Source organism: Odontesthes bonariensis, chromosome 4 (assembly GCF_027942865.1).
Source record: "Odontesthes bonariensis isolate fOdoBon6 chromosome 4, fOdoBon6.hap1, whole genome shotgun sequence".
NCBI lineage: Eukaryota > Metazoa > Chordata > Actinopteri > Atheriniformes > Atherinopsidae > Odontesthes > Odontesthes bonariensis.
The window spans coordinates 18935993-18952401 of NC_134509.1; the positions used below are offsets into that span (position 1 = coordinate 18935993).

A 16409-nucleotide genomic window follows, 5' to 3' on the forward strand; every position below is an offset into this window, starting at 1 on the left:
TAGTGTAAACCACAGCCATGCGAGATGTTAACCAGCTGCTGATAACGCTCTCTCACGGGAATGCCCGGACTCTGACTCTCGCCGTCTCCCCCTCTATCTGTGTGTGTCTCCCCCAGCAGCCGGTAATCACCCTGGAGGGAAGCGTGGCGTGCACGTTCTCCAGGGAAGGCGTCAACACAGTCACCGTGCAGGTGTCTGCAGGGAATAACATCCTGCAGGACAGAAAAACTATCGCTGTCCACGGTGAGCTGACTCTGTGACTGCATCTCCTCGGAGGGACCGAAGCTCTGCAAACACACTCACAGGATGTGTCACCACAAGTAGCCAATAACAGCAGAGCAGATAACACTGTTCTCACCAAGTGTTTCACAGCCTAATTTTCAGAAAGTGCTTTACTGCCAAGTAGGTTTGCACTGACAAGGAATTTGACTTGGTGTAGTTCGTGCAGAGAATGTAGATATATATACAGAATCTCCAAAAGTAAAGAGCTGAATGCTATAAAAAAAAAAAAACTCCTTCGAGCCAGTCAGTGGGGTTACATGGCACTGAAAGGATCAGATAATTGGCTAAATTACAATAAGACTGAGTTATTAAGTTCATGTAGGCACCTTAATCGGATAAGAAATTGGATCGAATCGGATTAGTCGCGATCGGATTAAGACCCCAAGATAACTCGGTTGAAAGTCAAATTAAACGTGCTTGTAGACGGTGAAGCACGTGGTGAATTAGACTTTGTGTTCTGCGCATGCTCGAGATTTTTTCCCGGGGTCGTGAACTGGACGTCAAAGGAGACGATATTACTGTTGTTGTCGTCGGAAAGAAACAAACAACACGATGGAGAATGCTCCGTTGTGCATCGCGTTTGTGCAACAAGCAGCTCATCACAGACGAAATATAGAGGGACGTAGCTTCATCTTACTCTTCATGACATGCTTTGTGCCTCTGATTCGATTCATTCACCGCCATATATCCAAGGATAATTACCCTTGCTAAACTCATTCTTATTGTAATTTAGCCAATTATCCGATCCTTTCAGTGCCATGTAACCCCACTGAGTGACCTAAGGATCACTAATGTTACACCTACAGTCCTCCGCTCTACCAGCTGAGCTATCGAAGGGGCTTTAAGCTCTGATAAACGATGAAATCAATGCTTTTCATAGGAAATGATAAAGTTACTCAGATAACCACACACCCCCCCCCCCCCATTTGAATATAAGAAAAAAATCAAAAATTTAATTTTTTTAAAATGACACATTTATCTATTTATTCTATTAATGTATTTGCTCCTTTCAAAAAATGGATTTTGTTACAAATTAAAAAGTAGGTGAGTTTGCCACATTTTATTTTATGTAGAACTAAAACTAAAAGAGAGACAATAACTAAAATATAGATTTATTAAACATACCGGACAAAACCAAAAGATCTGCTGTGGCTGAAAATCCAGAAATCCAGAAATCAAAAAGCAGAACACGACAGAAAACAGAACTGGACTGACAGGGGAAAGCAAAGGAAAGCTGGTAGTAAATATGCTGAGGGAGGTGAATGACACCATGCAGATGATAAACTAAGTCGAGGAAACAATCAAAATCAAAACTAAACAGAATGCACAGAGGATAAAATGCTTAAAATCCTTAAATAATGCAGGAACAAAGACAGCAGCTCGGAACAAAACTGGGAGAACTCAACAAAAGCTAACACCAGAAGCCGTAAACCATGACAGTGTTGTAGTGAAAGGCTAAATTCAAACATAACTGCTGAGGTCCAGGAACACTGGCGGGTCGAAACGGTCTTGTGGTGAAACGGGCGCTCAACAGAAATCGTGCTGAAGGATACCGATGAACTTTTCTCCGTCTCTGTAACACGTGCAGAAGCTCGTCTGTTTTAGGGCACCCAGGATGTTTCCTAGGTAGTTGGTTCCATCTTTTATTCCTCATCAACCAAACAGAAGTGCATTTTAAATCAGATAAAGAGTAAAAAGAATGGTGTCACGCCTCCAGCCCCCTAATGCAGATGAAATCAGTGTTTTTTTTATTTTCACGTAGACGCGAAACACAATTGAAATATCCCCAACCTGTCTGACCCCTGGTGTTTTTGTAAAACGACACCAGACATCTGAAGAACTAAACTATCCAGAAGATGGTAAACAGTGCAAGGCTGAACTCTGCATTGGAAGACGGATGAAAGGAAAAAAGCATCTCACAAACATTATCTCTCCCCGCAGAGTTCTTCCGATCTCATCTGCTCGCCTTTTCATCAAACCTGGATGAGCACAACCCCGACGTAGCAGAATGGAGGCTGGATGTGAGCCGGGTCATCAAGAACTCTCTGATCCAGGTAAAGCTGGCTCGGGTTTGTTGCTTCTCTCTGGTAAACACTCAGGGCTCACCTGGACTCCTGAGTGCAGCGAGACCTCTCCGAAGCCTCAGGACATGAATCTGTCCTTTATGGTGATAAAAGATCAGGCAAGAGGGAGAAGAGGGGGAAATATAGTTCAAGAGCTCCAAGACTGTCTCCAAGACAGTCCCTGAGTTCACGGCCGCTCAGGGACGAGGTTGTGGATGCTGTGAAAGAAGAAGAATGGATGTCAGTGTGTGTGTTCTGCGCTGACCCGAGGGGAGACGAGCGCTGCACCAGCCGCCAAGAAATGACTCAAACTCACACACGTCGGTTTCAGGGTTTAACTCATTAACTTCTAGTTCTCTGAGGCCGTCTGGATGTTGCATCATATTTTCACACTGTTTTGATCCTGCAAAGTTAAAATATATTTCATAAATATACCCATTTCTGCAGTCTCCACTGAGCATGTTTGCTGCGTTACTTATCATCGATGTGATTTCTTTCTTCAAGACAAGCCAGCCCCTGAAGGCAGAACTTGGGGGAAAGATTTGGATGAAAATATGACACAAGAGTTTCAAACGTTCTCTACAATCACTGCAGGAAGGAGCTGGAATGTTTCGATATATTAACTCCTTCTATGATTGCAGCGGTGAAGTTAATAATTTTAAAGGGATAGTTCGCCTCTTTTGACATGAAGCTGTATGACATCCCATATTAGCAATATCGTTTATGAACATTTTCTTACCCCCTGCTGCGTCCTGTGAGCCGAGTTCCAGCCTCGTTTTGGCGTTGACGAAGGTAGTCCGGCTAGTTGGCTGGGGTCACAAAAATGAAGGATTTTGCTTCACAAAACAATATGCGTTCAAAATAGTAATACATTTGCATCACAAAATCGTTGTCCAGGAAAAAGTCAGACCTCACAATCACTAGGCTCTATTTTCTCTCCCTTCGTATCGCTGCGTGCTGCCACCTGCCGTCAGCCGCGCCTGTTACGGTGTTTACTGCTCGGGAGCAGGGGACTGCTCGGTCTGCACAGTTTACACAGCACGCAGTGATACGAAGGGAGAGAAAATAGCGCCAAGCAATTGTAAGGTCTGACTTTTTTTAAAAATGATTAACTTCACTGCTGCAATCATAGAAGGAGTTAATATATCGAAACATTCGTAACGTGATGTTGATTATGAAGGAATAATAATAAAAACTGAGTAAAAGTGAAATTGTAAAGTTTAGACTCACCCTGATCATATAAGCTGACACATATGAAGATAAATAAAACTCAGTCATTGCAGGGTGAATTGCACAGGGCTGTTATTGTTGGAGAATGGCTCCTGGAACCTAAACAGATATTTTAAAGAGCTTATGAGCAGTGAAAGTCTTCAGAAAATGTTGCTAAGCTAACAGCTACTGAGAATTGGGCCACAAATCCCAAAACAACTCAAAGATAAACAGTGTCGTGTTGGTTTGTGCGAGCTCTATTTGTGGTGGATGTAAATTCACTTTTCCATCTGACAGAGGTTTACTTTGTCGCTTTTTCTCAACCAAACAGAACTCCCGTTTTGTCACGCATCATTGCAAGCATGTCGCTGTCATTGTATCCTGCTACAGATACGCTGAGCTCATCAGGAGTTACTTTTTGATAGAGGCTCCAAAAATGGGAAATGTATTCGTATTAGACAGGCAGAATCCATCGTGATTGCCAACGCTGATTTCTCATAAATATCTCACACAATCCTCCTTCAAGAAAAGACCAAACATCTCGTTTAAGGTATAAGTTAAATCCTTAAATATCCTCTCAATGGCATAGACTGAGATTATATTTGATCACAAAGACGATTTCCAACTTGATGGACAAAGCTGATTTTTCATCAGATTCTTTCAGCTGGAAGAGAACGTTGATGGGATCTAACAGCACGCACACCAAAAATACAAGGGAAGCAGATGTTTCCTAAAGGCGCATTTACAGTTGACGCGTCGCTCACGGCGGTGGCGGCCCGTGACGTCAAAATGACGTTTCACCCGTGTCCGTTGTCCGTTCGTGTTCTGTCCGATTTTAGGCCAGATCAGATCCCGGACGAGCCCCCAAATTGTTGAAGCCCCGATTTCAGCTGGCTTCCCCGAGTTCGTTGATCAAAGTGTGAGCATAAAGGTCAAGACTCAGTCCAAGGTTTAGTTTATTGCAGAAGCTTCTGGAGATCACACACTTACATGACATGCATTCTGTCCTGTTGCTAAGTGGGATCTGGGGATTTTTCCTTCCTTCTGAGTATATATTTCAGCATTTGCGTAATCAGTTTTCAAGGTCTTCTGGCCTAAAAGTCAGCCTCAGGAAACGGGCCTTATATGGTAGCAACATCCGCCTAAGCTTGTAATCACATTGCCACGCACACACATCGTAAAATGAATAGTATTGATATAATCTCACAACGACAAACCGGATGGACCAATGTGAGACCAGGCTCAGTCAGGAGGTGCGTTTGTACAGGCACCTGTACGACACTGGAGTGAAACAGCACAGGGACCACGTAAACTCCCAAAACTGGTGGACAGAGATTGGCAGAACTTTGGGGAAAGAGGGAGAGTTCTGTAAGAATGTGTGGAAGAAGCTACGGGACAGATATGTGAAGGCAAAGAAGAGGGCAGAGAGTCCAAGTGGTGATGCCGGGGGCTTCAGACCTTCACCTCCAGTATCCAGATACTGCAGCAGTATCATTGATGTCAGTATTCCTGCTCTTGACAGTGGCATTGTTTTCTTCTCGACTTTCGTGGTTGTAGAGTAGCGGTAACCTTCACGTAGCAGCGACACCTCTGTGACAAAGAAAATTGCAACTACCGGCGCATCGACTTGCGCCACTATATATAGCCGGCACGAAATCGTGACGTCATCAACACCGCTCGCGCTAGCAGATGCGGCAACCATGCTAGAGCCTTAATGCTCCAGATTGTAAGCTTGGTGTAAAAGAGCCTTTAGGTTTACCACAAAAAACAACATGAAAGGGGACATATTAAAGATAAAGAAGGACAAACATCAATCAGTAACATAGTTTCCCTGATGGTGAGGAGCCCCATTAAATAGCCCAGTTGAGCTACGTCTTCACCGTGCATAGAAATGTGCCGACTGTCCAACTCTGGCTCGAGCACTCATGGTCAGTGTCATGTTTCACACCATGGACTCATGTGATTTCCTTCAGTAGAGCGTAGAGGGTCTGATCTCAGCCCAGCGTCTGCTGGGGAACAGCTTCTTCAGAAATCTTTTTGACACTCCTCTCCCTTCTGTTCCCCTCCAGGCTACAGGTGTGAAGGAGGATCAGCTTCTTGTCACCGTGCTCCCTGGTTTACCCACAGCAGCAGAGTTTTTCCTCCTGCCTGACAAACAGCTAACTGAGGGGAAACAAGAGAAGAGCGCTGCTCATTTAGATCAGGTGAGGCAGCAGCTGCACGACAGCATCATTCCTCTTCCCTGGCGGCAAATGGTGTGTGTGTAGGTGGATGGATGTCACCTTGTTATCCTCACTCTAATTTTACCACAACACCAGGCATCATTTCCCCTGTATCTGCTTTGTGACTCGTGGAGGATGTTTTCACAGCAGCAGCTTGTCCAGTAATTGATCCACGAAAAAGGAAAAAACACCCTTCTTCCACCAGCAGATGTCAGTATTAACCCACAGGTTTTACTTCATGAGTCTAATTCTGGAACATGCCTGAGGAGTCTCTGCAATTGACTCATCAATAAGCCTGACAAGTATGAGCAGGTTATCAGTGGGGAAGGCTTTTAAACTCTCTTCAGCCACATCCTGTGGGGTGGTGAGGGGGCAGCAGCGAGCCAAGCAAAGGAGTTGGAATTGTTGATCAGCTCACGAAATCACAGGACATGAACCAAATTAGCTATCAATATCATATGGTAGATGGAGACCGATAACTATACTGGGTGTGTTCCCTGTGGGGCAAACTCCTCAGACAGGTGCAGAGAAGGAAGTTAGGAAGGAAAGCAGTTTGTTTTTCCTCTTTCCTCCCTGCTCAAACCTGATTCTGGAAGCTTCCTCTCCCCTACAAGCCAGCCATAAATCTCCATTCAAGGCTGGCATCTTAAAAGTGAACAGCAGGCTCTGCTTATTCCAATGTATAATAGATTTACTGACCCTGGTATACAGTAGGAACAAGCAATTAGTCATACCATAGACTAAATTTAAGCCGCTAAGAAGTACAAAGGGGAGGATGAAGGACTAGAGAAATGACTCAGATCACAATTAATTTGGCAAACGAGGCAGTTGAGATAAATGGAGCGTCTTCAGCAGAAAGAAGGCGTCAGCAGAGAGAAAAGTGAGGATTTCATTTAGTTTTGTTACGCAGCTCCATGTAGGTTTGTTTCATGGCTGCAGAATAAATGGATATCAACAGTTTCATGATACTGGAATGAAATTTAAAAATAGCCACGTTTCACTTCCAGACTGTGTAGGAGTGTAAGAGCCCCGGGACAGAGATTCATAATTGTGTGAATATGATGATCTGTGTGCAGGATGTGAGGTCAGACTGTTCAGCTCTGGGTGCCTCTAATCTGCCCAGTTTATACCAGAGTTAGATGTTCTCCATGCAGAGCATTAGTTGCCTGTCTGGGAAGCAGAGATCAAGTGAAGCTGCATGTAATGCATTATGCATCACGGCGGAAAAGTCCTACATAGGCTTAAATAAGTGCTCACATGTGGAGGCAGTGAGCTTTCTTTGGGTTGTTGGACTCAGTTCTGTAGTAATTCTCATGCTCTGACAACATCCTGCAGATCTTGGGCCAGTGAAGGTCTAAACTGGACAGTATCACTTCACCCTTTGGTGAGCTTCACTTGTTTTCCTCATGATTTTCAGAACTTCAGAATTTCACAAACTGCAAAAGTTTAGATTTTCTGTATCAGAAAGTTTCAGGTATTTTCATCTAAAATGAAACAAACGTGTAACTCTTATTTATTACCTAATTAGAGCCTGTTGGTGCTTTTTAGCTGACTGATTTGGTTCGCTGTCAAACTGCTTTCACTCCCTTTAACAGCATCTCCAGCTGCAGAAGGAAGCCAGAGTCCAAAAGCTTTAATAAACCTATAATGTCACCTGCCCAGAAGCAAACAGCCCACATAGTTAACGCTTTAGAAACCAGATCAGAGCTGTTTGAAAGGAGGTCGATACTGGACGTTCTTCAAACCAAGTATTTCAGTGATTCCCCTCAGATTTGGCCAGTTAATCCACTGACTCGTTGCTGCTTATTTGTGCTTTAGAGCATAACTGCTGAGACACAACCAGAGAAGGTCTGATGTCTCTGACATGGCGCTCCCTCCCATATTCACCCTCTGAAGCAGGCATGACTTTCTGAGTACGAGTGCTGTGTTTACCAGCAGTAAACCAGCTATTCCTGCGGTACAACTGAAAGTAAACTGACTCTGGAACTACAGCAGAGACTCACTGTGAAATGACAGAAACAGGTGGTACTAAAACACTCAGTACTCAACCAATCAGACATCTTCAGAGCAGCAAAACCCACTCTGAACATACCAGCTGCTCTCAGAAGTACTGCATGTCCCTTGTTTAGTTTCAACAGTCCTTCTTGTGTAAATGCACAAAATGATTAATTTTCAAAAGTTCTTATATATGATCTTATATATCAAATATCCACAAATATGTTTCATATCAAGTTTTCATGGAGAAAATGTGTCAATCTTATGATTTTATCTCGTTCTGCTTTCCCCTAGTGGCAAAAAATATGCATCTTTGATAAGTGGTATTTCTCAGGGACTGTTACTCTTTAGATGAACTTCTTAATTATTACAATTAAATACAAAAATACTGTATGTTGTTTTATCTTAGATTTCAACACTGTAAACCTGGAAAAGCAGGAAAAGTATCTCTGTTCTGGTTAATTTCACAACCAGCAGGTTACCTGCTGACAGGTGAGGGTGTCAGGATTGGGTATAACAGCAGCATCCACCAAAGGTTCAGTCTCTCCAACAAGGATGGGTCGTGGCTCACCACTTTGGGCTAAACTCCATCAGAGAATCATCAATAAGTTCAAAAGATATGACTCAAGAGTGTAAAATCTTTGGTCTTTCAGCATCTACAGAGCAGAATATCATGAAAAGATTCAGGGAGTCTGGGGAAATCTCAGCGTGGAAAGGCCAAGGACAGAAAGCACTGCTGGATGAGCTGGGAGCCCTCAGGCAGCACTGCATGAGAAACCGTCATCACGCCACCATGATCAATACAGCCACATGGGCTCAGGAGGAGCTCGGAGAACCATTTCCACTCAACACGGCCCACGGCCGCATCCAGAAATGTGAGCTGAAGCTGTACCACACAAGGAGGAAGCCAGATATCAGCTCTGTGCAGAAACACGGCCCAGTTCTCTGGACACCAGCTCATCTCAGATGGACAGAAAGACAGTGGACACGTGTTCTGTGGGCAGATGAGTCCACGTTTCAGCTGCTTCTGGGAAAAACTGACGTCTGCTTCTACAAAGATGAGAAAGAGCATCCAGGCTGTTCTCAGAGAAAGGTTTAAAGCCAGCGTCTGTGATGGTGTGGGGCTGCATCAGGGTCCATGGCAGGGATGGCTTCATCTGTGTGAAGGTGCCACTGATGCAGAGGTGGATGTTGGAGTTCTGGAGAGACAGATGCTGCCATCAAGGTGACGTCTTTTCAACCGACTGAAATCTGGGATTCAGCAGGAATGGACCTGGATTCCTCTGAAAAACTGCAAACTGTTATTTATCGCTCCTTCCTCATACCCTGACTTACAGTCACTGCTTCTGTTATTTAGACTGGCAGGTACTCCAACCACAACACCTGGGAATGTCACGGGCAAAGTGATTATCTAGAACCAATTATTTTCTGGTCTGACACGTCTGATAAAGGAATTGAACTAATTTGCACTGGAAGGTGGAAACAAAGCAAATGGATGAATGAGTCGTGATGATTGACTGCAGTTAAATCCAGTTGTTTTCTACGAGTTATTGTAGATATTGTTCAAACACCTGTTTCTATCTGTGTCCCAACAGCTCTCTGAGGTGTTGCTGAGTGCCTTGAATCAAAATCTTGTCCAGTTCACGCTGCGGCCAGGTGTCCAAGTCACGGTGTATGCAGCTCACCTCTCAGCAGGTAATCAAACGCAGCCGCCTCTGCTTAAAGCAGCTCAGGAGGACTTATGTACCTTCCGTAGTAAGAGGGGCAAACATAAAGCATGTGGAAAAGATGCAGGCTCAGCAAACAGTCAGGTATATCTTTAACATTTTTGTTGCCCCTCCCCCCTCAACTAATGACTCCACCCCTGTGTCTGATTGGCTCCCCCCATGTAGCTACACAGAGACATTCAGAGAGTGAGCAACGTTACACGTATGTGTGCCTCTTCCTATTGGGGATGCTGCTACTGTCCTAAAGGGGCTTTTAGAGTAAGAGAAGTCAAATATTAAAACGATTCATATAGGTGTCATTTCTGTTCACTGCTCATTGCATGAGTCAGCAGGCTGGAAATACATGTTGCACACCTTGATTGGCTGCTTATGCTCTGTGGCGCTTGTCTCCCTGTCTCTGCAGCGCCCCTTGTGGACACCAGCGAGAACCACAGTGGCTCTGCCATGCTAATGCTGCTCTCAGTAGTGGTTGCGGGTTTAGCTGTATTTGTCATCTACAAATTCAAGAGGTAAAGTTTTCGTCAAATGTCAGCTCTATGTAGCCATCACATCATGCTCTGTGGGTGAGAGTGGAGGTGAAAGCTCAGCAAACAAAAGCTGCCACTGAGGCTTCAGAGAAGGTTGATAGCTGCCCGTCAAACGCCTTTAACCAGCACTGCTTGCTGGAGAATTGGCTTTTCCTTCACACATCCGTGGGGATCCTGTAGGAACTCTTATCAGGGTCATCCCTTACAAAAGAAATGTCAGTCAGCCTTCAGCTGCTATCAATATTAAAGCCTTTGAACACAGGCAGCTGACCTTTCCAAAATGTTAAACTGTGTTTCCTCGCTGAGGTGGAGTTTCGAGGGAAAACGGTATGAAAAAGGGACAAAAAGATTTACAGACGAGCAGGCACAGAATGAAACGTGAAACATTTTTAGTGTTTTTGACTCACATGCAAATATTAGCTCACGTGGAAACAACTTCAGTAAAGAAGTCATGTTGACTGGCTGCAGGTGAACTGGTCCAGCTCATCTTAGTTTTAGCTTAGGTTACACCCTTTATCCATCTGCCTCACTGTAAATCTTTTCTCAAGGAAGATCCCAGGCCTCAACGTCTATGCGCAGATGCAGAACGACAAAGAACAAGAAATGAAGAGTCCAGCTAATCCAACGGAGGCCACGCCCAGCTCTCAGCAGGACTTGGTGCATTCTTTGGAGATTCTGGACACAGAGTTGAACTCACGGCCCATCGGTAACACCAACTCCTCCGTCTGCGGCTTGCTTTTCTTTCCTTTTCTTCATTGCTTGTGTCACACCATGGCTGTTTCATGACTCTCATCGTGCGCTTTGTGTTGTGTGTTTCTCAGTGAAAGGGTCCCGTCAGCAGGAGAACTAATCAAATCTGAGTGTGACAAACAGTGCAGTGGCTTCTTAGTGGTATGGTTAACGCACCGTTCTTCTCTTCACTGTGTGGTGCTTTTGTCACCTGAGAGAACACATGGGTGGGGAATGAAGGAAAAATCCAGTTGCTTAAAAATCTCCCTCCTGGTTCAGTTGTGAGGACCTGAACGTGTGAATGACATCATTTCCATATTCACGCATCACTTCATGTCTCATTTATCCAGGTTTTCCTGTCATTTGTCACCCATCTGTTCTGTGGAACCTGTAATATGCACTTGTGTCTCTGTTTTTAGCACGTAGCACATTTTCTCAAACATAAACAATGAGTTGTGTTAAAGGGATAGTTCGCCTCTTTTGACAAGAAGCTGTAGTAATATAATTTATGAACATTTTCTTAACCCCTGCTGCGTCCTGTGAGCCGAGTTCCGGCCTCGTTTTGGCGTATCACTGCGTGCTGTGTAAACCGTGCAGACCGCAGTGCAGACCAAGCAGTCCCCTGCTTCCGAGCAGTAAACACCGTAACAGACGGGCTGTCGGCAGGCGGCAGCACGCAGTGATACGAAGGGAGAGAAAATAGCGCCAAGCGATTGTGAGGTCTGACTTTTTCCTGGACAACGATTTTGTGATGCAAATGTATTACTCTTTTGAACGCATATTGTTTTGAGAAGCAAAACGCTTTATTTTTTAAACCCCAGCCAACGAGCCGGACTACCTTCGTCAACACCAAAACGAGGCTGGAACTCAGGGGGTAGCAGGGGGTAAGAAAATGTTCATAAATGATATTGCTAGTATGGGATGTCATACAGCTTCATGTCAAAAGAGGCGAACTATCCCTTTAAAGGGGTGTGATTGACATGAACAAGCGAAGGCTGGCCTCCATTAGAAGGCAGCCCTCAGCACCTATTAAATGCTGTAAACGGTGGATGCACCAGCTGAATGTTTCAGATTTATTTGCTTTCTGAAACAAAACGTCTGACACCTGCTTCTCTTTTGTCTCGTCTCTTCCCAGGATGTATGAAACCTCATGTACATGTGAAATTCTCCACAGAACTCCCCACGTACATTGTCTGAACGCTCGTTCAGACCAATGCTCCAACTGCGTTCATGGATATTTTTTTACCATTTGGGACACAATGGTTTTGAGCTTTATACCTGTGCATGTGGGACCCTGCTGACACATACTGTGCTCTGTTCAAACCCGAAAAACTGTGTACAGGTTTTCAAATGTTACTTTCAATACATGTCTGACAAATTAAACGTTTTAAAAATCCCATTTATTTATAGTCAGAGTCAGACGCATAATCGAGAAGGATCGCCAGCATGAATCAGAGGGGAAACCATGTAATAAGCAGCCGCGTTTGGGATTTATTTACATATCTCGGTTGGTTCGCTGTTCTCTGAAGCTAACAGCAGTCGTGTATTATTTATTCCTATGAATATACTTTACAGAAGTATGTTATTGAAGTGAATTACACATTTATTTTGTAAATCATGAATGTCAATGTTAGCGATTTGTGTATTTTAATAACAAATGTCCTACTAAAAAGCGGTGCCATTATAAAATATGAATAGGGTACTTTAAAGCTTTTGGTCTGTTGTCCTCAGAAAGCTGATTAATGGCACAATACATATTTTTTACACAAGTATTCGGGGGGGGATTTTAAGTGCTTAACACCAGTAAAACAGGGTTTAGTTTTGAGGATTCATTTAAACTTTGCTGTTAATCTGATGCTTCTGGTACTATTTACGATACATGCCAGTTTGTGAAATGTTTTGTGCTTCAAAGTGTCACTTTCTAAGATGCCTCACTGAACCTTCCCCTGACATCACAGAACCTTTCAAGGAATGGAAGGAGAAACACAGGAGGACTAACTCACCAACACAGTCATCGTTGCCCCGGCCCTGGAACTACTTCAGCGGGCAGAGTGCAGCTTATCAAGGCTCAGATTTAAGGTGGCAGCTGGAATGAGACGCAGTTACTTTGCAGGAGAATTCAGACAACATGGCAGCCAGAAAGAGAGACACAGAGAGACGGAAAAGAGCTTCTTGGGGACATTAAGAGTTGTCCAGTGGACAGAACAAGAGGAGGTTGACTTCTTGAATACTTAATGTAGCTTGTTAAGCTCAAGGCTCGCTAAGGTTGGTGACACATTTAGGCTAATGTCTGGACCCGCTGCAGTGTAGCACCATCTTCATCCCAGCTCATTACATCGTGCTGTAGGAGCAGGAGAAGTAGAGCGCAGATTCTACCAGGCTGCATGGATGGTTAGCTTGCTCAGAGGCCTGTCAAGCCCTTTGCTACTTAAGATCTGATGGATGTAAACGCCTGATTGATTCCTTCCGAATCTAAGTTGCAACTTTGCTGGATTAGTTTTTCCTTTTTCTCACTTTTGGGAAAAATTTAGATCCAAAGAGAGATTTTCTGACAGCCCTGGGTCATCTTTTCCACAGCTGTGCAGCTTGAGATGGGTGGATGTCACAGTAGACCACGCAGAAGTTTGATGAAGAGGCACTTAGGTGCAACACACACTGGCTGCTTTGGTCCACATAACAGAGAGCTGAGAGCTGCTGAACACTGCGGCAGCTGTTCAAATCATTCAGAAAATTCAGTAAAAACCGTCCACTGGTCAAACAACGATCAACACAGCTGACTTATCCAAGTCAGGGTAAACTCCCCTCCTCGCTGGAAAGTGATGCACCAAAAACACAATGTTAGTAGTAATCATTCTGTACAAACATTAGTCTACCTTTTTAGACAAATTGAAATGAATGAATTTAAGCTTGATTGTTCAAGGGTTGTTGTTCACAGGAGTTCAACACAAGATGAGCTCAGCTAGGCTCTTTGTGTCAGCTGGTTTTCTTCTTCAGGCTCTGTGCGCGCTCACATGAAATGGGAGCTTTTCACATCCTTCTTCTGCTCACAATATGTAACATCGTAATGCGGTTGAATTTGGCAATTAGAAAGCAAACATTTGGAAGATGGCAGCATTTAAGGCTGAATTACTCTTCAACATGTATGTGCTTTTCAGACATTTAATGTTGCTTCAGATTTAGCATAAAAGAAAATTAATCTGCTCCACTCCTGGTCCCTTAAATGAGGTGAATACTACCTCAGATGAACAGCAACAGCAATGATTTAGCATCTATTGTGCTCTAAAATCTTTACACGGCTACACTGTGTAAAACCCAAACCAGGCAGAAGTAACGGGGAAGGAACAGAAGACGTTGCTTTTGTGTGTCCAACTAGGAGGCGAATGTTGCTGAATAGCAGCTTCTCTGGCTGTTTTGTATCATGTGTGAACACCATGGGGATATTTGTCACATGACCACGATAACCATCACTGGCACTCGTGACAAAACGTTAATTTTTTTAGCTCAGACTTTCCCCAGCTTTCAGTGTGCAGAGGAGCCGTGATGTTCCTGAAGGCAGCAGAACGAGCAGGTTGTTGCTCTCATATTCCTGCAGCCTCATACGGAGGCTTTCTTTACATCCTCCCACTGTGCTGTCGGACGCCTCTTTAGGTCTGAGGTGGTGCGGTGAGTCCCATCTGGATTCTTTTTAAGGTCCATTTCTTTGTTGCCGCCACTCTCAAATCCACAGGAATGAATGTGGAAACTGCTGCATCACAACAGGTGCAGCAGCTTAAAAAGGCAGCCGGTGTGTGTTGCCCTCCACGTTGAAACGTGCAGGAACAAACACAATCAGATATATAGTTTTCGATATATTTTGGGTTACATGTGAACATTCTGTTAGTAACAGTTCAGTTGTGACTTAACCGTGTTTCTTATAAGCTTCCAGGACCAATTCTTCACTCAGTTGAGAGATTGTTTCTGTTGCTCTACTGCATGGTGCCATCTGTGGGACTCATCTTTCTGTTAATGGGGCACAGCAACACATTAGTATTTGGATTTCTATGCTTGGGGACATCTAAGGATTTATTTTCAAGTTTTGCAACATAAGATTGTTGTACAGTAGACGGTGTTGACTAATTTGTATTTGAGATATGACTCATTTGAGAGCCCGTCTTGTTCTTATTTTAATGGATTAGAGAATGCATATAGTACAGCAGCCTGTCACTGCAGACCTGTGCTCAGAACAGAGGATAACCCCAACTTTAACCCCAGCAAACCAGCAAGGCTTTGGAGCTGCATCGTAGAAGAGATTCTCCTGCCTTTGAGCTTCAGCAGACAGAGAAAGGTCGAGCAGGCAGGAAGTCGCACCGACAGGAGGGATCTGCGGCCTCCTGGTCAGGGCGAGCTGTGATATGACAGCACCAAAGGGTGCAGAAAACACCATCGAGTTAAGGCCAGCTTTCCCACCTCCTCCTCCCTGCATAATTAGCAAGATTATTATTTTTGTAGAGAAATGACAATAACGGAAAAAAAACGACTTTTATTACTGTACAGCTTTTGTATAAGAACAGACGGTAAGGTGTTACAGTGTTTTTGTTTGACCTCAACTGTGCTGTGTGTAATTGTTTAATGCATTTACAATCATATTTATTAAATGGAAAGAAGTCTGTTAACTGTGTTCTTGTTTTCTTACCTTTCTACAACCTATAAAGAGAAGAGAAGGAGCTCATGTTTGTACTTTCTTCTCCACAGCCTCCTGGTATTTATTTGCCCAATTAGAGGCTGCAACATTTGGGCTGAAGGGACTCGAGCAGTTCCTTCAGACCCGATGACCTTTATTATCTCAGCATGATGTGACAATGACCCAAGGAGCTTCTTGTCACGTCAGGAATATTTAGCTTCTCTATAAATGTTCAGTGCCACTGGGTTTAGGTGGCTGAGCAAAGTCTGTGACAGTCAGCTCTCCTTGGCTCAGAGCTCTGAAACGTGTTGGAGTTCATGCAGCAGTATGAATCATTCTGCACAAAGATGCACACTACAAGCCGGAGAAAGGACTTCTTCTCTGTTTGGGGGGGGGGGGGGGGTGTCCGCCTCCCAAACATGATCCAACTTCCACAAAGTGTTTTAGCCCTTTGTGACCCCTGAGAGACCATAAAGGGATGCTGGGGAGCCCCTCTCAGCTCACACTTGGTTCTTATGCGCCCCGCTGTCACAGTGAAACTGACTCAGCAATGTTCTGCTGCACACTTGAGGCACAGCCAGATTTTGTACAGATGAACAAGAGCTGCCGGTTGATTTAGTTGAACTTTTGAGCTTTTGTACAAAGTTTGAAGAGTTGCTGAAAATGCTGCAGAATCTGGAGTTTTTGTTTCTTTATCCATCATATCTCCCCGTGCTTTTAAATGTTTATAAATCCTTAAACCTCCTGGGGTCCGTTTCACAAAGCAGGTTCAACCAACTCTGAGTCTATTCCTGATCTCTGAGTTGATCTACTCTGAGATAGAAAACCCTGAGTTTTTGGTTCCAGAAACGCTGATTTGAGTGAGGTTAATCAACTCTGAGTAGGACCTTGAGTTTAGCGCGTGCACCACAACTTTAAAAAGCCAGCATCAATGGAGCCCCGATTCGACGAGTCACCTTGGCAACGGGGAAGAGGAGGGGCTACGTTTTTCACCA

The 16409-nt window shown here is 44.2% G+C and overlaps 1 protein-coding gene across 5 annotated transcripts in view; it reads left to right on the forward strand.

The window, feature by feature from the left end:
* sorcs1 (sortilin-related VPS10 domain containing receptor 1) overlaps positions 1 to 15406 on the forward strand; it is a 194822-nt gene extending 179416 nt beyond the window's left edge. Inside the window, exons 21-27 of one of the 5 annotated variants that reach the window (XM_075463338.1) lie at positions 117 to 243; positions 2224 to 2336; positions 5624 to 5758; positions 9367 to 9466; positions 9902 to 10007; positions 10574 to 10731; positions 11890 to 15406. In XM_075463338.1, coding sequence (XP_075319453.1) covers positions 117 to 243; positions 2224 to 2336; positions 5624 to 5758; positions 9367 to 9466; positions 9902 to 10007; positions 10574 to 10731; positions 11890 to 11951 — 801 coding nt within the window. In that variant the 3' untranslated portion in view covers positions 11952 to 15406. Of the gene's footprint in view, positions 1 to 116; positions 244 to 2223; positions 2337 to 5623; positions 5759 to 9366; positions 9467 to 9663; positions 9757 to 9901; positions 10008 to 10573; positions 10732 to 10846; positions 10918 to 11889 lie in introns of those variants that run through there. The other 4 variants (XM_075463339.1, XM_075463340.1, XM_075463341.1 and 1 more) reach the window with 4 other exon arrangements.
* The last annotated feature ends 1003 nt before the right edge of the window (positions 15407 to 16409 follow it).